At 36.5% G+C, this 25,063-nt stretch overlaps 1 protein-coding gene across 1 annotated transcript; it reads left to right on the top strand.

The window, feature by feature from the left end:
- The first annotated feature begins 260 nt into the window (after positions 1-260).
- Positions 261-23,754, top strand: CHIC2 (cysteine rich hydrophobic domain 2). The gene is made up of 6 exons (XM_027676395.1): positions 261-439; positions 5,944-5,998; positions 6,142-6,297; positions 19,608-19,664; positions 19,831-19,890; positions 22,798-23,754. Exons 1-6 carry the CDS (start codon positions 321-323, stop codon positions 22,846-22,848), a joined length of 498 nt encoding a protein of 165 aa, XP_027532196.1. The 5' UTR covers positions 261-320; the 3' UTR covers positions 22,849-23,754.
- The last annotated feature ends 1,309 nt before the right edge of the window (positions 23,755-25,063 follow it).

The following is a 25,063-nucleotide window of genomic DNA, read 5'->3' as shown; positions in this document are numbered from 1 at the left end:
CCCCCCGCCCCTCGCGGACCCCCCGCCCCTCGCGGACCCCCCGCCCCCCCCACCGCCCCGCGCAGCGGGGGGCGGGGCGGGGCGCGCGGCCGGATGTTGTTGTTGTTGTTCCTGCCCCGCCCCGCCCCTCCCCCCGCGGAGGGTGTCGGGCGCTTCCCCGCCCGGAGCCGCCGCCGCTCCAGCCCCGCCGCGGCCTCGCCGCCCGGCCTGGCCCGGCCCGGCCCCGGGGCGCCCCGCCCGCCCCCTCCCGCCCACCTCCGCGGCCGGCTCCCGTCGCGTCGCCCCGGTTCCTCTGTCTCAACGGACGCCCCGGCCCGGCCATGGCGGACTTTGATGAGATCTACGAGGAGGAGGAGGACGAGGAGCGGGCACTTGAGGAGCAGCTCCTCAAGTACTCCCCCGACCCGGTGGTGGTGCGAGGCTCCGGCCATGTCACCGTGTAAGGGCCGCGCCGGGGCCTGCGTGGCCGGGGTGGGCGGTGGAGGAGGAGGCCCGGGCGGCGGGACGGGGGCGGCCGGGGGCTCCGAGCCCGCGGGGACAACTCGGGGCGAGTCGGGGGCAGGCGGGGGGAGCGCCGGGCCGGGACTGCTGCCCTTCCCCGGCGGCCGTGGTGCTGCGAGGCGGCTCTTCCCGGCCCTGCCGGGCAGCTGGAGCCGCCTGGGACTCGCAAGCGGGTGCAAACCTCCACCCAGGCGCTGAGGAAACAAGGCTGCCATGGGCTGTGACTGGCGGAGGAATGTGAAGTATTTGTCCAAAATGATGAGCTGTCAGGAAGTCAGGCTGTGTTCCTGTGTATAACAGGTATGTGCCAGCACATGACCGCCTGGACTATTGCTTAGGGTTGTTTATGTACCTGTTTCCCACTCCCGTTTAACATGTGGCCGCTAATATAGCTCTGAGGGCTTTAACAAAGAAAAGGCACCAGTTAGATAGGCACATGTAAAATTATGTGAAGTTGTGATTGATTCAATCAGTTGAACTGTAGTTGTTGTCAGTTATGAGGTTTACTATCAGAAGCTGAAGTATCAAGCTGGAGACAACACTTGGTAGTACAAACTGGTTTTTTTTAGCCTTCAGTGTTCAGCAGGACTAGTCTGGTAATAGAGACATAAAAGTTGAAGGTATTGTGGTCTGTTGCTCTGAGTCCCATAAATACTGATTTTCAGATATTGACCTGCCCAGAAGTCCAGGGTTAAATTTAGAGTAGTTTTGTGGCACTTGGGTACATTGCTGCTTTAATATCTGGTTGGCATGAATACTAATAGCCAGGCAGGACAGTTAGCTCTCTGGTTAAAAAGACAACATAAGTCATGGATAGACTGAGAGAGATTTGGAGAGCTGAAAGAACATAGATGGGGCAGGAGGCCGAGGAGGCCCTGTGAAGGAGCAGAAGCGTGAAGTCAGTGTGTTCAGCTTATGAGTCTGTTTATTGTGAACAGAAGTTGTACCAGTGATTCACTGAAAATAGGCCAGTAGCCTTAGCCTGTTTCTGGAAAACAGAACAAAACCACAATTAGATAGTTTTCATATTAGCAAATGAAGAGTATAAAGAAGTGAAACAGAGGCAAACATTGGTTTTGTCTCTAATACTCAAAGGTTAAGTTGTGCAAGACAAGATGAAGGCCTGCTAGTGGAATGCTTGTGAAGTGTTGGCTGTGACTAGTTAAGGGCATTGTGGTTGAAGGTTGGCTGGTTCATTAATTGTTCATTAATGGTTACTAGCTTATTATTACTTTAGGATCTTCCTTAAAATACTTGTACTCTAGGTTTTGGATGAGCAATGGAATATGTACATGTGCCTCCAAAATTAGGCAAATGATCTTCATCTGCTTTCTTTACTGTGCCAGGTGTCAACAGTTCACTAAATAACATCAGCCACTTTTAGCTCTGTAGGGCCTACACCTTTTTTTGTTATTGATCCAGAAACTTATTATTAAGAGTTAGATCCCTGTTAGAACATTCACTTGGTGGATATAAGGGATAGGTCAAGTCCTTACGTACGTGATGAATTAGTCTTGCCAGTATAAAAGCATGTATACGTTTTGAAGATCTGAAAAAAATTATCCGCAGTTAAGCAGATACTGGATTGATCTGTCCCTAGCTCTGCAGATTGAAGAGTTGCTGACTGCTTCTGCCATGTGTGTATTTAAACAGAAGCCCTCTTTTCATAGTCTGTTGTTATATCCTCTCTGATCTCACATAGGAGTCATAATGTTGAGTTTGAAATATGTCAATTCCATGACTACAAATTAATATCAGAAAGACATTTAACATTACTTGATTTCATCCAACAGAGAATGGAAGTGTGTGAGAGTATTTTCTAAGCTGAGTAGTTAAAAGCAATTAAAGGAAAGCAGGTAAATATTATCCAAATAAAACATACAAAGGCTTTGCCTTTGCAGGATGTGGGGCTTTTGGTTAGCACTAAGAGTTTTCTCCTTAAACTCACTGTTTGGAGCATGCCGCAGACAATACTAATTTTTTTTCTAACATTATTTTTTAAATATTCAGTTAAACTGTTTTCACACCAGCAGAGTTTAGGTAGCTTGGTAGACAGTAGTAACGTTTCACCTAATTTCTGGTCATGTGAGGTGATCTCTTCTAATGGCAAGAAACTTGAAAACTGAGAAAATATAGATCCTTACAACTGAACCGAAAGTCCAAGGTATTTCACACTTGTTTCTGAAATCATATTGTGGTAGGAAGGGAGGTGCGTGATGAGTTTGAAATCATGAAGACAATATTTATGTGTTTTTCAGTGATTGTTTTCCTGTTCCTTGACCAGTTGAGCCTTATATATAGCAGACTGTATTAACTAGTAATACTGGGTTTCTTAGTCTCTTGTAGTGCTGCAATGATGGAGAGCTGTTGTGTTGTGCTGATGAATGCCTTTCTATGCTGTTTGTTGTTACAGCACCTTGTGTTTTGATGCAAGATAACTTTTTGTAGGGGGAACAAAACCTCACAAAAGATATTTTCACCCAAGTCAGTTTCTTTAATGTTAAACTGCAGTTTCAACCTTACACTGTATCAAGGACATATGAGTGAAAGCAGGGCTATGTGAGAGTTATGGAGTGTGTTAAGATTTGTGGAATATATATTTATTTTGTAAGGGTTGGGAACATGTGAACTTAGAGTTGAGAGCAATGAAAAAAATGGTTTAGCATCCCCATAAGAGAGGACAAAGAGGAAGAGGATAGCATGTGTCAGTTTTTTTTCTGTGAGAAAGATCTGAACTGCAAGCTGAAAAAAGTTTACAAATGGGCTGTGTCCTGCACTATAAACTTCTGTACTTTGAAGTTTCCACCTCTCACCATTTCTTTCTCCACTGTACATAAGGGCAGGAACTCATCTGAACCTTTCAAGCAGAGTCACGTTCAAGAAACACTTTTTCAGGTTCAGGAAGGTTAAAAGAAGTACTCATGCATGAGGTGAGCATGGATCTGTTGAAGACACAATGTGGAGTGGAAAAGGCATAGAGCAAGCAGAGAAGAGTGCGTGTCACTGGAGATGCGGTATTGCACATAAGAAATCTAGTGCTATAGTAGGACAGCTGTCTGAGGAAATGCATCTCCAAAATATTGATTTCCAGTGTTTGATTTTGAGGCATTTTTTTTCTACTTTTTTTGTCAGAGCTGTTTTGTCTTTACGATGAACATGTAGTAGTGTTCTGTGAAGTTTCTAATATTTTTGTTTCCAAATTGCAGCTTGCAGTCAAGAGTGACAATTCTGAGATCACGTAACTACTTACAATGTGTGGTATGGTTTGCTTTTAATGTATAGAGTCACCCTTTTTTACTACCTGTGTATGGTGACAAACTGTAATGGGGAAAGCTCAGAATTATGTTGGTAGAGTTAGCTTCAGTTTCACTGTCCCACCATGTATTCAACATTGCCGCAAGCCTCAAGGAGCAACTCTTAGTCTATTTGCTTATAACTTTGACCAAGTGTAACAGCATTGGTTGGAAGTTTCTGTGCTTTACTCTGCCTCAGTGTTTGCAATTTCAAGTATCTCTAGAGCTTTTCCAGTAGATGTGCCTTTGTTAGGCATGGCTTTTACGATCTTCGTGAATATTTGTTTATGATTAATGGAGCTGTCAATATATGAGTACTTTTGGATCATACATTCACAAAACAAACCACTTTGTTTCTGTCCTGCTGATATACCAACAAATCTTCAGCATGAAACTGAGGAGGGTTTTCCCTGCAATTACATCTTTTCATGACTTAACTGAGAACAAGAAGGCTTTCTTGTGCCTGTGGCTTACTTGCTCATGCCTCAGAGTAAAGGGCTTCCTTAGTATTCTGGGTAGAGGGACAGCTGAAATTCTGTCTCATCTCTTGGTCAGGGGCTCAGCTTCATTTTAGTTCTTGCACCACAAGTTGCTTTGGCTGCTTCTGAAATGTATGTGGGTCCAAGGGATTTTTTTCAGACTTTGGTTTCCACTTCAATTTACTGGCAATTTTAAAAAGCTTAACTGATAGGGCATGACACTTTCTGACGTTTACATAACTTTTGCCTCAGCACTTAGTTTCACTCAGCAGTTTGGGGAGAGGGTGGATGTTCCTCCTGTGTTGGAGTAGTCAACAGGATTTTCAATGGTAGAGATATGTTTCCAGTAAGTATAAGTTTTCTTTGTTCTGTGTCGAAGTGGTAATGCTTGGTCTCTGGAAAGATCGTATTGTGGCCTTTCAATATACAAAGGAGGCTTATGAGAAAGATGGAGAGAGACTTTACCATGTCCTATAATGACAGGACAATGGGCAATGATCTTAAACAGAAAAGGCATAGATTTTTTTGTATATAAAAAAGACACTTTCTATGATGAGTGGTGAGACACTGGAATGGGTTACTCAGAGAAGCTGTAGATGTGCCATCATTGCAGGTGTTTAAAGTTCAGTTGGATGCAGCTTTAAGGAACCTGATCTAATGACAGGAAGGTTGGAATAGATGACTTTTGATCCCTTTCAACACAATCATGCTACGTTTCTACTACTGGACTGCCAATATTCAAGTCTTGAGCAGTTTAGTTTCTGATTTGTGTTGTTTGTAGTATCTGATAGTAAGACTGCTCTGGTTTATAGTCAGAGGTTTGTTAGCTACAACTTATCCACTGACTGCTGTTTACCGAATGACTAGCCAGTCATACAGTTTTATTCATGACTTTTTAGTCTGTATAGTTCCTATTAGGAGTTGTGGCCCAGTCCAGATGCCAGAAAACATTCAGATTTTCTTTGAGGTTCATCCATTCATGAATCAACCACGCAACTATAAGGTAGAAAACATTTTTTTAATAGACAAGCTGAAACTCTTCTGATCTTTAGGTCTTGTGAAACCCGGAAGATTCAATAACTAGCTCATTTCAAACTGCTTTATAGCTTTACATTCATAGTTAGTATGTATCTTTAAAATTAGTTATCATTTAACCCAGGTTTTGTTACACAGTATTTTGTGTTTTGAAACTTACTATGTATTTCTTTTCTGAAAAACGAGCTGGTGTTGATTTGATTTTTTAAGCTTAGAACGGTTATTTAGCACTGGATGAGCTTTTCTTCAAGATGCATCTGTGTTGGTGCAGGAGGGAGGTGATTCAAATTGTGCCCTTAACTTACTTCCCCTTTCCCCATAAGTACTTAATTTTCCTCACTTTCCACTACTGCTTATAGGTTTCGCTGAGTTTGGGGAAGAGTCAACAGTATCGAGAGAACTATGAGAAGAGACTCTAGGCAAGATGGATTTCAGTCTGTGTACAGTGGTGTGCTTTTGTCTGTTAGGATAATTTTAGGAATTTTAATAACAAGTATTATTTTCCTGAAGTAATAAATTCTGAAATGAATGCTGTTGCTGATACAGACACTGAAAGTATAATGAGGTGCTTGTAATTCGTGGCATGGATTAGGGTTATTTATAATTTTAGTACAATCTCAATTTTGGTTTTGCAGGTTTGGACTAAGCAACAAATTTGAAGCAGAATTTCCTTCATCTTTAACTGGAAAGGTGAGTATCTTTGAATGGGACCTTGAAATCGGAGTTAAGATTTTATTACAAAAACAGGTGTTCCAAGTATAGACCGCTTTAAAAGTAAAAAATTTCACTGCTGGAGTACTAGTTTTTTTGTTCTTTTTTTTTTTTCATTGTAGGTTGCACCTGAAGAATTTAAAGCCAGCATCAGTAGAGTTAACAGTTGTCTTAAGAAGAATCTTCCAGTTAATGTACGATGGCTACTATGTGGATGCCTTTGCTGCTGCTGCACTTTAGGTTGTAGTATGTGGCCAGTTATCTGCCTCAGTAAAAGAGTAAGTTGAATTATTCATATAGTTTTTGATAGTTACAATCATACTGGCTTTATTCTCATTTTGATTTACTTTTTTTTTTCCTCCTCCACCATTAAAAGCTTTGTGCTAGAATTTACTTAAATCAATTTTATTTCATACATTTTGATATCAGTTGTCTACCATACTGGTTAAAGTTACAAAAGATACCAGCTAGGACTTTGAGCTTATAACTCAATGAGAGGTAGTATAGCTGAATATCTCTCCTAGAACCATCCACTGTACAGTTCTTATTGTTATTGAACTAATGTTCAACATGTTTTTTTAATAGCTGCATCTTCTCTGTGATGCACTGAGTTTATCAGAATTTGGCAGTCATTGAGTGACAGGTTGCTTTTGAGGAGCTTCTTATTACACTGTGGCCCAAGTAACCATATATTTTTGTTTAAAAAGGCTGTTTTTAAAAAGGATAATTGATATTTCTTTTTGGATTTTCCTTCCAAGTTGTAGATAAGTAAGATTCTTTTTTTTTACATTAAGAACTTGAAACTGGCGTTTTGTCTGTGTACACTTGGCACTTAGTACTGTCCATAACAAAAGCTCATTACATGTGCCTGGTTTTCACTTCCTTTCCCTCAATGCAGTTAAGTAGGCTACCCTCCCACCTTTTGTGTTTTTGTGTGTGTAAAAATTGTCTTTGACTAGTTCTATTTCACTGCTTTACAAGAAGTCTCTGTGCCTCCCCATCGTTTCCTCACTATTTATTATTGTTCATCTTTCCATTTCATGGCAGGGTTTGTGTATATTCTGTGTTGTCTAATACCTCTTAATGCTACAACTTTTGTACAGTTCAGTACACTGAACATCATCATGTTTTTCTCTATAGAAGTCCTCATTTTATAGGGTCAATAAATGAAAGCATTCTAAAAAGTGTAGGGTGAACAGTAATTGTAATAAAACCTTTGTATTTTTATATCATCTAACTTCCTGTGTTAAGATCTTAATGCTTAGTCTGTTTAAGAGATTACTTAAGTCTAGTTTTAACTGTATGCAAAATAAAGTAGAAAAGCCTCCTGGTAATGTTGGTGTCTGTGGAGAAAAATCACAAAAATAACCAAAATAAAAATATTGGTGTCAGTGGGAATTATACCAAACATGAGGTTTTCTGTCTTCAAGCTGTTACAAACTAGTAAGTCTCCTGAAGCATGACTGTATATCCATAGCCCAAAAGTCTGCTAGAATAAATTAGAATCTGGTGATTGCTTCAACAGGTTAGTTGGTGACTTAACTAGCTTGCATAGAAGACTACCTTTACCATTCTAGGTCTAGTTCTGTTCGTTACAAACACAAGGGAAGCTTGCATTGCTACTGTCCATGCTTACCTTCTAAATGAAGATGCTTCTGATGCTCTGTAGTTTGACCCATTTTTCTTATATAATGGGTTGTAGCAGGAAATGATAACAGGATGTAACCTGGTAGGGGCCGATGTTGCAAACTCTCATCTTCTAAACTGGGCCCTCTTAATCTATTATTAGAATAGATTCACAAGTAAACAACTTTTTATACACTGTTAAACAGAGTCAGAAAAAATACAAGGGCTTCTAGCATCTGGGGTCAGAAAAGAGCATTTGAAGCTGAGGAGAGAGATTCTGTGTGGGAACTTTGTGAAGCAACAGTTAGAGAAGTTCTGTTGAAGTTTTCATGGGATAAGGTAAAAGAGTAAACTCCTTCCAAAAGGATAGATCTGAAAAAAAAAAAAACCAACCATGTATGCTTTGTTTAGAGGAGTTTGGAAAGAGGGTAGTGGTGTCATTGTTGCTGTAATATACAGAGACTGGATATAAACACAAGTGTCTTGAGAAAAGAATGGACAGCAGGAGCATGAACACAGACTTGGGGCTGAAGTTCTGTGAGTCATCCTAGACGTCTGGCCCAGATTGTCTGTAAATGTTGCATTTTTCCTGTTAAAGCAGGTACCAGAAGACATTTAAGGACCTTTGCACCTTTTTCTGCACTTGGATGTCCAGCATTAGTGAAATTGATCTTTGGACTCAGCTGTCCAAACACTGTAGATGGCACAATGGCACTAGACACTGATGGCACTCAATGCCTGTGTTTAGGCAGTTTGATTATTCCTCCAGAGTAAAAGTCATTTAAGTCAATCTGGGGATTTCTGATCAACATCATTTGTCCATATCAGCAGTTCAGAAAATGGATGTGTGCTTAGAGAGAGCTCAGAACTTGGTGTCTGTTGGGCATCTGGAAGGTTAAATATATAGAAGAATTAATTAGCTTGTGTTCTTAAGGACAAAGTGAAATGGAAAAGAGTGCTTTCCCAAACTCTTAACTCTTAACTCTTAATCCTGGAAACGGGTGGGAAAGAATATTTTTTTTTGGTAGAGAAGGTAAGGAGAAAAGCTGTGGAATATATCTGAAGGACATATTTGGAAATTCTACTATAACCAACAAGCGGAAGAATTTTTAATTGTTCTAGTCAGGGCTACTACTGACAGAAAAACAGTGAAAAGTTACTGTCACCTGAGTTGCTTGTACAGGTATGGGTGGATTCAACTTTGTCTTGGCAGATAGACCCAGAGCAGGAAAATACCAAGTGATATAAATCCTTTAAATCCCTCTTACATGGAATTACAGGTTTTGTACCCTTTAAGATCTCAGTACTGAATTGCATCCACAAGCTTGTAAGATTTTTCTTTTATGCAGGACTTTCCATCAGTTTGTTGAAGTGCTGTGACAAGTGCAGGAACTAATGATATGTATTTTCCTAGAAGTGGGGAAAATGAGAGTGCGTTACCTGGAGCTGCTCAGCAAATTGACAGCAGTTGTAAATACTACCTCATTCATCTATGTTCCAATCTTCTATTTGCTCAGTAGATTCCAGTAGAACTGTAACTTCATATTCTTCCACTAAAAAAAAGTAAACCCATAGACTATTTTGGTTTGCTGCTAGTGTTGCAGTTTTGCTGATACATAAGACTAATGTATTCAATATGAAGTACTCACTAACATTTGAACTCTTGAACTGCTCATGTCTGACTTGAACTGTATCTTGGAAAAGGGTTATGTTGATCAAATGATCTTTCATGCTTTGACTTCCTTTTACTGTCCAGACTCAACCATAGGTATAGTCACAACAGCCAGGATTCACTTTTTGAGGAAACATGTTCTTGTTTCTTCCCTTTAACTTTTAGATACAGTGAATTATTTCCCACTAGTGCTCATATTGTAAACCAAGTATAACAAATGATCAATAAACAAAGTGTTGCTTATTTTACAGTACCTACACTTGTCCAAAAAGTGTTACCCAGAGAGCTTTCATAATTCAGTCCTGTCCTAAGTGATTCCTAATGAAAGGCCAGTTACTTGGAACTGATCTGTGTTATATCCTTTGCTGCAGTGATCACAAAAGACTCCCAAGACCGTACAATTAGAGTTTGATTTCTGAAAGCAGGATGGGAGCGTTCCCGTCCTGAAATTTGTGTAGATCATGTCTTAATTGCACAATAAAAATGTACAAGCCTTCATCTTTGCCCTTTTCTACTAAAATGGAAGATGAACACATTTGTTTTGTTAAATTACATATACAGTGAGCTAGCAAGTGGGAGTGTTTCTCAAGGATTTTATTAAATGAAACAATAGTTTCAACTGTACAATTGCTTACTTTTAATATAGAAGAGTAATTTTTTTCAGAATGACCAATTCAGAAATGTCTGGTTTAAAGAATCTGAATCAATCTACCATACTCTTAAATTCCTGTGGTACTTTGTAAAAAAAGCAGCTTCAGAGTTTGTGAAGTTACAATAATTCTCTTAGTCTTTCTCTGAATTCTGTATTTTTACTGCCTTTCATTGACTTTTTAAATTCTAGCGTGGGAATGTTATCACAAATTTAAATAAGATTTTTGAGGTTACAGACAGTTATTGAAAGTTTGTGTATAGTTGGAATACATGCTTATTTTTGTGCAGTGAGAAATAAGGTAACGGTTTGTCTCCTTAAATCATCAGGTGCTTCAAACTAGGAATTTATTGTCACAGACATTTTTAAGCTTAGTTGTTAATGATATCACTTTAATGCGTTTCCATGCAATAAAAGCCTTCCCTTCACTGAATTTTTCTTTGAAATGCTTTGTTCAGTGCTAGTTTTGTAAGTCTTTGTACAGTGTTGTTTCCTTTCTTCATTTGCATTGAGGTATTTGAGAAAAAACCTGCTACTCTTCACCAGTAAAATAAGTGTTTTATTTGATTCAGTATCTTACTACCTCTCTCCTTTTATGTGTCTTGATTCGATTTTAATGAATAAAAGCTGCAAGAAAGTTGCAGGAAGTAGTCCCTCATTTGCAGATCTACATCATCAATGATCTTCAGCAGTTTTACTCATAGATTGCACCATAGTTTCTGGGACAAGTTCCAGATTGTACAAATGAACTTTAAGTCTTTTAGGTTATTGTTCTTTAAGTAAAAAGAGTGTGAATTATAATTCAAAAAGCGCTGCAGACTGAGGTACCCATTTGAAGCCACTTTTCAAATGAATTGGCACTTATTTTCAGTATTAACTAAATGCTGTAGTTCCTGATGTGTAAATAGGATATATAATTTCAACAGAAACCGTAACAATGAAAACTATGATAGAATTGCAATACTGCTAGATTTTTAAAAGCTAGTATTGTACAAGTAAATTGCATGTTTCAAAAGCTTTATGGACAATCTCTTAAAATGAATAGAATTAGATATTTAATAGTGATCTGTATTAATACTTTCAAGAGCTGCTTGTTTGTTTGTGAATTCACACAAAGCTGATGAATGCTGCTTAAGCCTCATCATTAGTTGTCACATAGCAGTTCACATCTTCAGAGTGCTGTATAAACATAAGCTAATTACAATGTCCCAAGTATTGATTAAATTAAGTATGTGGTGGAGGAGCTGGAATGAATTTTCTTAAATACAGTAGTCTTGCTTGTCAATGGATGATACTGTTGTTAAAATACATTAGCTCCGTTTATTGAAGCTATGAATACGTTACATTTATTTTCAAAACTGAAGAAAATGTATATTTTTCTCTTATGCCTATCTACCAGGGACTTTGCATTGGAAATACTCTTAATAGCCTAATGCTTTTCCAAGGAGTTCCACAAGGCAATTGCATTAGACAAAAGGTGCCTTGCTTTTGAAGTCTCTGTTATGACAATTTACGTTATAATACAGTTTGGAAGAACCTTTAAAATTGTAATATATTATGTTTATCCTAACCAGAACTCATGTCATCTCTATGTTGGCTCTAGTCAACTTATTAAAACTTTTTTAAAAGTAGGACTTGTATGTATCAAATATGCATTCTTTACCATTGTCTTCAAATGTATTCAGAGGTCCTTTTTTATTTATTTACTAACTATGAAATGAAAACTTTAAAAGAATCAGAAGATTCAGACCTGGTATATTTTGCTTTAAAAATTGTTCGCTATAATTTTATCAGAAGAATCACTAAGTCCTCCACATACTAAACTTCAAGTGACAAAGCTTGTAGAACAATCTAAAAGTGAAATCATCATGTATATTGCTATGTGGGAATTTTTTTTCCTACATCTGAAATCAGATGTTCCTTCAAAGCACCCTCCAAAAGTTCATCAGGTTTTCATGTGCTTTCCTAAAGGGTATAGTAGTGAGTTGGTGCATAATGAGGTGTGGGAGCAGCTAGTTCTACCGTGTCTTTTAATTTGCAGACCTGCTTGGTGGAAGACAGAGCATTAAGACTGGCATGAATAATACTAACAAATATAAGTATATAAAAAATACTAGTTTGTTTCTTTATAGGTCAAAAACGCAACCTTTAGTAATTAAAGAATATGTATTCTGAAGTAAAATTTGTAATTTGATTTGTTCTCAGTAATGGGTTTTATATAAATCCTAAATGTAGCATATCTCTGCTATCTGTAGTGAATATTTTAAATGTTATTTAAAATCTATTTCCATTTGTAATCAGAATTCCTTCTCTGAACATTTTAATATTAATCAAAATAATGCAGGTAAAATTAACATTTCCATGTTGTAACTCCTTTTACATTGTGATGGCTAAGGTATATAAAGGGATCGTGCAGTGGTTTGGGTTTAATATTGCTTATCATATTGCTCTTCCTGTCCAGCTTGATGTGTTTTTGAAAATACAGACATGAGCTAGCTGAGATTTGCATAGAGCTATTTTGAAAGAGCATGCTAAGAATGGTCTAGTTAGTTGTTAGATTTGGAAATCAGTTTAGGAAGGAACATTTTTAGGATTCTGTGTTTAGCAACATGTAGGTGATGCAAAATGGGGAGCATATGCAAATATCGTTGAGAAAAAAAATTAGAAGGCAAAATTACCTGCAATCTATATGATAAAATTAAAATAAGTAGAAAGCACTTACTGAGCAATAGCTTGTTAGACTATGGTACTGTAAAACAAACATAAAAGTAGAATGGAGTTCTGGCAAATGTGAGGTAGTGGCACACTTGTGTGCCTCTTCTCTTGACTTTTCTCCCAGTAGTCTAGGTCTGAAAAGTATTCACTTTTCCACTTTATTAAACAAATAAGAGTAAAATGTTATTTTCTGCCTAAGTGTAGCATTCTCAGTAACTCAAGCACTATATATAAAGAAAATAACTTGTTATTTAACAAAACAATAGTAGTTCAAAAAACATTACTACTGACAAAAAGGTTGGGAGGGTGAGGAGGGCAGTTCTACAAAAGAGAAGATGAAAGGAATTAATAAATATTCTTCTGCCATACCAAACATACATGTAAAGTGACCAGATACTTCTAATTTTGTAGCTCATAAAAATAAGTTTTGCTGAATTTTGGAAAAAATTGCTGAATTTGGAACAATAATGATGATGGAAGATTTTTTTTTTAAGTAGCCAGATTTTTTTCTAAATTGGTTAAGTAGCTGCAGATCAACTTGGGATTCTGTATTTTTCTGAAATCAGTCCTAGATGGACAAAGCACTGTGGAGGCTGTCCCTTTCAGAGGGATCATTCTCTTCAGCATACACACTAGTGAAGTGTTGGATTTTACAGGGTCTTCTGTGGAGTTATTTTGTTAAGTTGTGATGCCTTACAGTCTTTCTGGCCACGTAGCTTCTCTTCCATTCTTGGCCCTCTAGATACTCATAACAGCAGGAGTCAAAGGAGTGTTCCTAGGAACTGGTGCTTTATAATTTGTACTTTTAGGGAGGCCCCTGGCAGGCTCTGGGTCTGTATTGTGTAACAATTCATAGGCATTACCAGAGTGCTCTAGGCACTATGAGTGGTTCGGAGGTTATGAAAACTTACTGATATAGATGTAAGCTGTTCCCTGCCAGCTGGCTTGAAGTGAATGAGAATATTTCTGGGCACAGTTTCATTTCTTAATAGAGATGTAAACTGAGATCCTTTAGTTTTTCCACCTATACTGGTCTTGAACTATGTTCCATAGCATACTGCTGGATATTTTGGAAATAAATGACGGGGACTGAAGTTAACATCTCTGTAACCCTAAAAGAGAAGATGGAGTTGGAATTTTCATTAATGTTCAGTTTAAAATTTCTCACGGAGAATGACATCAGATTAATTATTTAATGGAGATTTGATCCTATTTTCATACATTTTATATGTTCATTTTCTGTGACCTTTTCTGTGAGAATGTCCTCTAGCAGGAGGTGGATGCTTTGGATCATCAGGGCCATATTTGAAAAATTTGTTTGGAAGGATTGGAGCTTCATGGTTTTTGTTTTCTTGTAATGACAGAGTCAGAGTTAGAATTTAATCCTAGAATAAAGGAGTTACTAATCTTAATTTACTAGTCCAAGTAACAACATTAATTATAGTCCTGATGTTTCATGGATCAGTTCAACATTTGTCTGCCTGTGAAATGTTTTTCCACATCTCAATTAGGCCTTCTTGAGGAAAGTGTGTTAATTTTGCCAAGGCCAAGACTATTTCTTCCACAAGGCTTCTCCATAGCATGAAGTTTTCACAATGATTGGCTCTAGTCACTGTTGTCTCATTACAGAAAGTAGCTAGCAACACTTACTTGGTGACTTAGCTCTTACTGGACAGCTAAAATATCAAGTTAGCATCTTGAGTCTTTTGGGCTTTCTACAGTTGAGAGGAAATTTATATAAGACTTGTAATCATCTTCTAGGAACTTTCTTTGATAATTTCTCTCTGCTATGTTCTTCTGTTGCAGACCAAGATGACTTTGGAAAATACTCATTTAGTATCTGTCAGTACATTGCTGATAATTAAATATCTTCTCCATTTTACTCCTGGATAATACATGTGGGGTGTATGTTTCTGTACACCTTCTCCATTCTCCACATATTTCATGGCTTTACTGCTTTCTTAAACAGTCTAGGAATCTGAGAATCAAAGCAACCAATCACTAAGGAATTGTCTTTGGCTTAGATGTTAAAAAAATACTACATGTGAAATAACACTGAGCTGCTCTTTATACTAGCAAACAATGTGGAAGAGACCTTTTCAGGAAGTAATTGGTCTGTTTTGGTTCATTAAGCTTTAAATTCATCTCTCTGTGATGTACCAACCCAGGGTTGAGACACATAAAAATTAGGTCAGTTTATGGATCGAGTGTGGGACAATATTCTCAGGGCTATCTTTCAGAATGGGGAGTTTCATGAGGTCAGTTTGATGTTGTCAGTTCTCCTGCTCCAGAATTCTGCGATTATGTTTCTCTTTGCCTGATCAGTAACTGTGATCTGTGCTTTAGGTGGGATTCACTTTCTGCACAGAATAATCTATATGGTAAGGCAAGATGCAGCAATAGTAATCCTCTTAGACAAGGCAGTTATTTCAAGATCCTACAAAAAGCACTACTGTTATATTTTTTTCCAGATATTCTTCAGTCTGTTTAGTATAGGTTTCACTCGCTTTCTTGCACAGATGCTGCAGTGGCATCTGGGATGAGCACTCTTACAGTAGTCTAAAATAAGAAATATCCTAGCTACTAATAGGAGAGATGATGCAAGATCTACATGTTCACCTATGTAGTTGTTCAGACAGCTTTTCAAAGTACTGTGTGTGCTGAAGCAGGTATTCCAGCATGTCAGTATCTGAAATTAACTCCGGTTTCCCCTTTGTCCATTTTGCCCTTCACAAATAGAGAATTCCTCAGTGAGATGGGAATTTTACCAATTTACAGTTCATAAAGGGTTTACTTGTGAGAGTGTTCAAGATGAGGACTTGATTAGCACAGATGTACGTAATGCAGTTATGTGTGTTCTGAGTACAACTTTGGAATTTCAGTGGTACCAATATGGGCCTCAAAATTGGCTTGGGGGATATTCTGGCATGGTGAAACTGACCACACAGTTCTGTGACTCAGTTGACTTCTAACTTTCTATTTCATTGTTTGTGCTCATAACTAAATTACTTGGGTATAAATTTTGTAGTCAGAATGAATAGAAATTCCCACTTCTGTCATTTCTCTCTTTAAATGAGTGGAGAAAGTATAGTTCAGACCTCTGACTTTTTTCTGGTCATTCTTTCAATACAAATTCCACCCATGTGACAATCAACAAAAGTCTACTTGAAATGGTGTCTTTGTATTTTGAAATTTGAGCATGAAGTGTATTTGTTCAGGGCAATATTCAAAATTAATAATATTTGATTGTGGTGAAGTTTTGTGTGAAGGAATTTGAAAATCTCTTGCTACTTGTTGGACTTGCGTTGTGCTACATTTACATATGTTTTCAGATGAAAAGTCAAAGATCGAATGCATGTAGCAGGAGATTCTTCGTTTTCTCTCAGACAACTATGATTAAAATTGTTAGATCATGTTGTTACTATCCATGTTGTTTCCCCACTTAATAAAGACAAAGGGAGGTACTCAGATCAGACACGTTTTGGGAGTCATGTAAGATCCCTTTGTTTAATATTGTACCAGTCATTTACTGATTTGCAGAAGAAGTTGAGGGGGCTTTGGCCCATTCACTAGTGTAGTTTAGTGTTGTGTGTGTGTTCCAGGTCATGCACTGCAAGAGGGGTCCCTGTTGCTGCACAGCCCTCCAGTCTAGATCGTAGCTACATCTGGAATTGTAAACTAACTGCATTAAGCACTAGCAAACATGTAACAGAAAGGTCTTGAGGTTGGTAATACATTCAATGCTACCTTGGTTTTGCATGAAAAGTTCATATTTAGGCTTGGGATTTTTTGGTTCTTCCACATTTAAAGGAAAACATTTATTTTTCTGAATCAAGAGCAATAAGCACTGGTGAAAGTTTGTTCTGAGTTGGGCTTTTTTGGTAGTATCATTTTTCAAAAGACACTGTTAGACATTAATATCTCTAAAGAATCATTCTTTTACAGGAATGTTTCATTAAACATTGCATCTAGACAGTTGAAGAGGTCTATTTCACAAAATTCTGTGGATAGCATTAAAGACTATGCTTTTTTCATGAAGTATGTTACAAAGCATACTTTCTTATCATTGGTATGCTAAAAAGTACATGAATTGCAGTTTTTGCTTTGCTCAAATATTGGACTGGGTTTTAAAAGAAAATAAAATTTCAAAGCTGGATAGTATTAAATCTTCCTAATAAGTAAGTCTCTCTTCCACTTAATTTGTGCTTTTGTTGTGGCTAACAAATAATTTGTTGTATGGGTTTTTCTGTACACCATTGATAGAATATATAAGCTTGTCATCCTAGTGTGCTGGAAATGCTACACTCAAATCAAGTGTTCCTTTCTGGTTTTGTATATCCTCACCTGCTCCTCACTGTAAATCATTGAGATGTCAAGAGCAGTGATTAATTAAGCTGCACGTGCAAGTGCTTTTTTTCACCTGTCAAGTAGGAAGAGAAAACTTACTATAGTGAATTGTGTGATGCTGTTTAATTCATTTCTTTTTATTCCAAGCTCTGAGGTTTGCAGAAATATTCTAATTTTCATTAACATTTCTGTATTGATAATGTGGTGTGATTTGGGAGCTATGACTATCCCAGATTATACTATAGGAAGGATTATATTTAAGGCTCTGGGAAGATAAATAATCATGGTCTTGAGGCTGCATGTATTTTTATCTCATGCTAGTCAAATGATTTTGAACTGTGTTATTTAAATAAACCAATTAATAGTACATAACTACCTATCGATTTCTTATTTATATGTATATATTGTAATACAGATGTAATTTTATTGGAATTTGAAAAGCTTGGATGTTCTTCACAGTCTTTGGGGCAAACAAATTAAATTGTATAGTGATCTTAATCTATTATTAAAAGGTCCTGGAAAGGAAGATTACAAGGTAGATTCAGGTTTTGAATCAGTTTTGCCATTGGTTTAGCAGCGGGTGGGCAGGCAGATGCCTGCTCAGAGTAGAACCTATTGCCATTTTTCACCATTGATAGAGTAGCCTTTCAGAGTCAATGAGCTCTGTCAATGTGAGCTTGTCAAGGCTACAACTTCATAGACCTGAGAGGCGGTTTGAGAGGTCAGCCCTTTTCAGGTTTGCTGTGATGCAAATGAACTTTAATGCTTAAACAACTATTGGAATTTTTATGTCTGCTCCTTGTTCTTTTTTCTTCACAAAGTCATTGACGAGACATTCAGTGCTTTTTAAATTGGAAGTTGCATTGTGCTAAAGACCTAGTACAGATTTACGGAGGGCTGAAAGCAGTTAGATCATGTTCTTTTCATGGTGCGATTAGAATCAAATCGATTTCCCTACAGCCTTCAGCATTCAGATGGCAATTTTAACAAAGCTTGGGGGCTAGACAAGGGACAAAACGACTGAACTGAATGTTAATTACACTCTGCAGCCTTATTTTCTTTTGATTTGGAGCTGACTGGCAACTAAATTAACAAAAGTGTGACCATAACTGCTGCCCTATTTTCATTTAAAAGGAGAGCAGACTCTAAAAGGCTATCTTTACAAAGAAACAAGTGAGGTCTACTGATTATTGTTAAAGGGCACTGTCTTTAAAAACATAATAATAAGAAAAACCCCCAAAATACTCAATTTCCAATTGATGTGATAAAATAGTCACTGGCACATCCACCTTATGATAAATCCTTGACTTGTGCTTTTTAAAATAAAACATAATAAAAGGTTCAGTGTAATGAATACACATAGATAACAATGATCTAATTTTTAGTCATGTGACCACAGTACATACTTAGATATGTTTCCCCACAACCGCATCAGTATTAAACTAGAGACAAACTGGTGTTTGAAAACCAAGATGTTAATATTTGAGAGGAAATTAATAAATTTTTGTCCAATTTTTATTTTACTTATTCTTGTTTCTCATGACAACATTTAGTTTGATTTGTTAAGGTTCATTTACAGTACTAGTATTTTGTAGTAATAACAGCAAGATGCTCTCTCATCCTTTCCCCTCACCCCTCTCCACCTTGTAAGGAAGCTGCAGCTGCACTAAGTTGTATTTGATCCTTGTCATTGCTGCGTCCTTTTGCACCTGCAGCTCTCTTGGTCTCATCTTAACACCTGGCACCATGAATTATCCTCTTTTTATTCACAATCTGTAGCAAATCTCATTTAGAGCTAAGCAATATATATTCTGGCAGTCAAATGACTATAAATGTCAGTATGTGTTTCTAAAATGTAAATATAACTGAATAGTTATACTCAAAATGCTGTGAAACTTTACAGCACAGAATGTCCTTTACTTCTAGCATACATAATCTTAAAAAGCTGTACAGAACAGCTTTCAGGATTCCCTGTCTGAAGTGTCAAGTGTGGACAGTACTTGCAGTACTGTCAGGCGGTAAACCTCTGCTTTAGAATCCTAAATATTGGGTTTGCTCTTTATAAAAATCACATGAATTTGTGCAATTTGCTGTAAATTCTGCATTTGTTTTTTCAGTCTCTAAATCTGGATGTAAATGTAACAAATTTCTCGTTTAGAGTATTGTGTATTTGTACTTGACTTTCAGCATTGCAAAATAACTTGCAACATTTTTGAGTTTAGCTGCTGACCTTAGTCAGTGCACTTATACCACTGATACTAAGGGAGCAGTGTTCCTGCTTTTTATACTTGGATCACTTCGAAATTTCTGTGATTTTAAAGTTATAACTGCCATAAGAACCAGACAGCATGTATATCAACAGTTTTTGTTCCAAAGTGGTTGAAAATAATTATCTGGCTGTCATAAAAAGTTGTTTCTGTTGTAGATACTATTTAATACGGGAGAAGTTCTGATAGTTCTGCAGACCACCCTGTACTCAGTCACTGTCCCATACCTCTCTCCTTTTCACACAAAAGCAGCTGCAAAACAGTTTTTCTAAAACCAGTCAAGAGTAAAATTCTTTCTCATTTGTCTTCCAGACACGAAGATCGATTGAGAAGTTATTAGAATGGGAAAACAATAGGTTATACCACAAGGTGAGTGCCGCAGGGAGCAGCTTCGTACTGTTGGAGTTTGAATTGCACAGTATGGAAACAGATGCTTTTGTTGAACGAAAAATATGAAAGGTGGACAAATGGGCTAGTCTGTGTGCTGCAATAAAATACAGCTCATTTTTCTTCTTTTTCTTTCCTCCTTGTCTAGCTGTGCTTGCATTGGAGACTAAGCAAAAGGAAATGTGAAACGAATAACATGATGGAATATGTAAGTTAAAGGGCTGTTTTGTGAGTTTCTCTATTAAATGATCATTTATTTTGCTTCTGATCTTATTCTTTTCATGATTATTAATCAGTAAAGGTGTCAGGAGCTTAATCGCCTGAGTGCAAGGATTTTCTACGGTTCACAGATGCATGGTTTCATGTGCAGGACTGATTTATAAAGTTATGAAAGACTTGAAAACAAGGCTTCACTGTGTTCTGAAAAATAATAAATTAATTGCCAAGATAAAATAGCTTGAGCATGTGCTGATGGAGTGTGAAATTTTAGATGCTGTATAAAGAATAACCACAACTTTGGTTACGCAGCAAGTCAGATATGGCTATTTTATATAATGCTAATCAAGTCTAAAAGTATGGAAGAAGACCTTTCAACTAAGCTGTTGGAGCTTAAGAAACCTTTTTAGATTTTAACTGCCCCTTACCTCAATTATCTTAAAAGTATCTTTATCTCCAGTTGGTGTCACTAAAATATTTTTAAGTCAGTCTCTGGAGTTTTAATTCAGTCTTTGGCTGAGACTCCATAAGTCCTTCTTGGAAATATACAGTGAGAAGTTATATGTGGTTTAAAATGAATGATGTCCAGTATGGGATTTCAGTTTGTTTAACTTGCAACTTTCTTGTTCTTTTTTTTGGTGCTTTTCTTCTTTTCATTTTCAGAATGTCTTGGAAGTACATAGGATAGGATGAAATTAAGCTGCTAAAATATGAGAAACATTAGAATTTCCATAATTTCTTTTAATGCTTTAGGAACTGGGCGATAGGAAGGTTAACTTTTTAAAAATTAAGATTAATTTTTGAGAAATATCTACTGTGTTAGTTTTAATTGATCTGTGATCTTCCATTACACAGTACTCCATCTATTCTTTGAAATAACAAAGCTATAATGCATATTAAAACTTTAAACGTTACTAAACAGTTCAAAATTATATTAAAATTACCTTTTAGTCTTCCCCTTTTTCCTGTCTCTGCATTAGATCTTATTTCTAGCCTGAAATATAAGGTCTTAAAAATGCTTTTTATACAGAATGACTCTATTCAGTTCACTGAATAAGTACATTTTGTAGCATCTATTCTACCAAATTTTTTGGGATAGATGCATGAGTGTGACTGAAAACAGAATAAATCAAATTTCAGAAAGTAGACTTAAGCTTTACCTAAGTGGTTCTTATTTTCCTGAAAACTTTGTTTTTCCACAGGAAACACTGTCAAAGCCAATTCAATTCTCAGATTCAATTGAAAAAAACACAATGCAAATTTGTAAATACTGTGGCCCACCAGTGTTTACAGATGAATATTCATTTTATTAAATATAATTTAAAATCAGTTGACCTGTTTACATTAATAGTATATATGCATGCACATACGGTTTTACGAGATAAAGGTCAAAGATTTTATTTTCAATTTGTGAAACCTCTGATATTGTATGTGGGTATACTTAGTGAGAGAATTTTTACAAAACCTCACTGTACTGTTTTCTCGTTTTCAGTGAACTGATTTGCTAGTCTCTTTAAAAACTGCCCTGATTGTGTTCATGATTTTATTTTAAATAATAAATACTTATCCTCAATTCTTTTTCAAAACAAATGATTGAAATTAGATTCTTTCACCCAAAACCTGGTGCTTTGCTGAATTTGAAATTTTCACTGTTGTAAATGCTAAATTAAATAAATAATTCTAGAAATTAAGAAAGACAAGATAATCTTACATCTTTGGCATAAACACAGTGTTCCAGCTTTACTTCTTGCTCCCTTCTTGAAACCTTGCCGGAATATCAGAAGCCCTGGTATCTCTGCAGAATCCAGTGGTTGACTAACATCACTGATCAATAGGTTTTGAGCAGTTTGCATCACCTCTGAAAATAAGTCCCTTCTGAATCTCTCAAAAAATAAATTTGTACACCTGATTTCAGTACACATTACTTCTAATGTGTTTGCCTTAGAAGTAAAATCAGAGACTCATTTATTTGCTGATGTTTGGTACACTATCAGAGATAGTATACTTTCTAAGCAGCTAAGTTGTGTTCTCCCCTTACAATCAAAAATATTCAGAAATAATTTTTAACTTTTAGAAAGGTGAGTTCCCCTTACAAGTAAATAAAATCCTTAGCTATGTTACCAGATGCATTTATTTCTTTATGAATCAGATCATGCTGCTGTGTTTCGATTGTCTTTCTGAAGAAAGAAAATGCACAAGTGAACATTTTCTTTAAGCTTCCTATTTAAAGGAGGATAAATACTTGGATTGTGTTCTGGAGCAGACCCTATTATGTACTTAGCTCAGAAACACGTAGTTTTAATTTGAATCGAGACCATAAGAATAATCATGCAAAAGCATTAGTCAAGTTCTTGTTAACTACTTGCACATTTGTAGATATGGGAACTTTGCAAAAGTTGGTACACTTTTCTATACAGGTATTAAACTATTAACATGATTTAGAATCCTGTATTAAGTGGAAATAATTCTGAAGTAAATGGAATTGCCTGTGTAATTGAAAATTAACTTTTCATGCATTGTGCCTTCTGGATTATTTTTTTTTAATTTTTTCAAATGAATGCATTTGTCTCTTTCATAATTTTTTCCTAATAAAGGAAACATATTATGTTAAGGAATTTTTATGTAGTAGCTTACTTCAGTTCATTTTCGTATGTTATGTGTCAGTAGGCAAGCTTATTCAATTGAATTGATTCTTTAAGAGTTTGGGGTTTCTACTGATGACCCCAAAACAATTAACATGCATGATTTTTCTAATGGTCATCTACCTAAGACAAGCTCTGTGATCTTTGATTTATGTCACAACTTGATGTACTAAAAAAAAAAGGAATATGAATTATCATTGTGATAAATAATAGGATTGCTGCCATCTTTAATATATATTTGTTTTCTTTTTATACAGGTCATCCTTATAGAATTTTTACCAAAGACACCAATTTTTCGACCAGATTAGCATTTGATTTATTTATAGAGACTTATTCAAGTATGTTGTCTTTCCAATGGTGCCTTGCTTGGTGCTCTCCTGGTAGTGACATAGCATTGGTTCTACAGAGTCTTGTGGTGTTTTCATTCTTTTTTTTTTTGTTTCGTTGGTTGTTTTTTTGTTTTGTTTTTTTTTTTATAAGAACATGTTCTAAGTGCATTTAGTCAAACTCTGCTGATTTCACACAGGTATTAATTACTACTTAAGTTATTTTTACTTTTGCTACTTCTGTTATTAATGTATCTTGATTTTCAAAGAGTCTTTTATATGTGTGCGCGCGCGTGTGTACATATATATATATTACCATAAATACACAGCTGAAAATTATATACAAGTGAACAGGTATTTTTTTATCCCAATATGACACAACTGATTGACTGTACATTGTGTAAGTCCTTTTAGTTATTCATTTACATGCTGAAGTTCCTTCTAAGATATTCCTAAACTTCTGTCAGTGACTAGTCAATTGTAAATATTTTTATTTCTTTTTGGGATATTGGCTAGTCTCTTCCAGCAAAAGGAGATAAAGTTCTTTTTGAAACTGTGCTTTTTGGAACCCAAATGCCATTGCATTAGTAGAAATCTCTGTGCTTTTCATGAAGAAGTCCTGTCAGCTGGTTCTGAAAAAGTTCGGCTTTAAAAGTTAAAAAGAAGCAGCAAAATGGAATTATTTTACTTGGATTAGAAGACTCACTCAGAGAATTGCATGCATCTGGTTAGTAGAACTCAAGATCACAAAAATATATTAGTATTGCATTTTATAAAGTAGGTGTTTTAATTCAGTCTAATGCCATGTATCAGCTTTATTCCTACTGTTTACCAGAACCTGTACACAGGGGTGCAGAAGGACTTGTTTTACTAAAACTTATTGTCCAAGAGGACCTTTCAGGGGTTTTTAGTTTATTTTAAAACAACATAAGCAGAAAAAGTTATTGAAGTATTCTTGAACAGTAGAGTTCCAGATGCAAAGGCCATTTGATAATCAAAGCAGGGTATACTGGGCAACAGCAGAATTTTAAATGTGTTAGACAGTTATTTATTGCACCCTTTTCTTTTGCTCATTTTGGTTTACAAAGCTTATTTTTTGTGCAAGTATAAGACTTCTTTTAACTGAATATATGATGTATGCTTGGGTCAGGCTAGTTGTATTTTGTTTCTTATGCTTATACCTTAGTTGTACATATCTTCACAATAGGTTTTGTGGTTTTTTTAATTGCAACTCTCATATTTCAGAATTTGCTCTAGATACATAAAATTACTGTACATGAACACTGATGTAAGTTAAGAACATGTTCCTTGTACAGTTGTGGTAGCAAGCAATAATGTCAATATATGAAAAAACAGATACTCTGCTTAATATTTGTATGAATGAAAAGTTGATACCACTACAAGAATAGTCTTCTCTTTTTAATCTTTTAAATACAGGTACCTTGATGCTGTGAACTATTTTTCTATGTCTTCAAGATATTTATTCTCTGTAAAATATTCTCTAGTGAGTATTATATTCCTGAATTGTTCATAGTAGGAGTGGTCTAGAAAGTTTTAAGTTTTCTTAAATCTAAGCCTTCTGTATCTGTTCCCAAAACTCGTCTTTTGCTCAGCTTTCATCTGTGGATTCCTGCTGTTCACTTTGAAAATAGCTCAGCTATGCTTTTCATACAAACCTACAAGTGTGTTTCTTTGACATGACAGAACGTGATTTTTAATTAACAAATCCCAGTTTCGTGCTTCCTCGGTCTTCTGGGTGCCACAATGGTCTCTCTCAAAAGTAAATGTTTATAAATTTCTAAAAGTCAATTTCAACCTCTTCTTTAATACGAATCTGGGTCTGCAACACTCCTCTTTTTGCCCAGAAGTATTAATTATAACCTCAAACTAGTTTTCAGCCTGTAAGGGAGGCCAGAAACGTAACATTGATGTCAGCTGAGACTGGGGAGATTGTTCCATTTCAACCTCTCCTCTGGACCTCCAGAGGTCATAACTGGTGATAAATTCTGATGACCAGAAATATATATTGATTTCTTTAAGTGTCGGTTTTCAATAAAATGAATATTGACTCATATGAAGCCTAGATTTTATCAAGATTTTCAGTTGACTGTACAGATAATTTGTGTCATGGATGCAGTTTTCCGCTGGTGTGGAAACCTATCCTTCCACATAGTGTGGAGGGATAGGTTGGATAGGG

This window comes from Neopelma chrysocephalum, unplaced genomic scaffold (genome assembly GCF_003984885.1).
Source record: "Neopelma chrysocephalum unplaced genomic scaffold, ASM398488v2 Primary Assembly neopelma1_42, whole genome shotgun sequence".
NCBI classification, from domain to species: domain Eukaryota; kingdom Metazoa; phylum Chordata; class Aves; order Passeriformes; family Pipridae; genus Neopelma; species Neopelma chrysocephalum.
This window is presented reverse-complemented; position numbering and strand designations above follow the sequence as displayed.

Bases quoted from the DNA above. Each gene is read 5' to 3' on its own strand.
- CHIC2 (XM_027676395.1), top strand. From the start codon at position 321: ATGGCGGACTTTGATGAGATCTACGAGGAGGAGGAGGACGAGGAGCGG. The intron at 440-5,943 runs GTAAGGGCCGCG...TTGGTTTTGCAG, and splicing joins GGCTCCGGCCATGTCACCGT to GTTTGGACTAAGCAACAAAT. The intron at 5,999-6,141 runs GTGAGTATCTTT...TTTTCATTGTAG, and splicing joins CTTCATCTTTAACTGGAAAG to GTTGCACCTGAAGAATTTAA.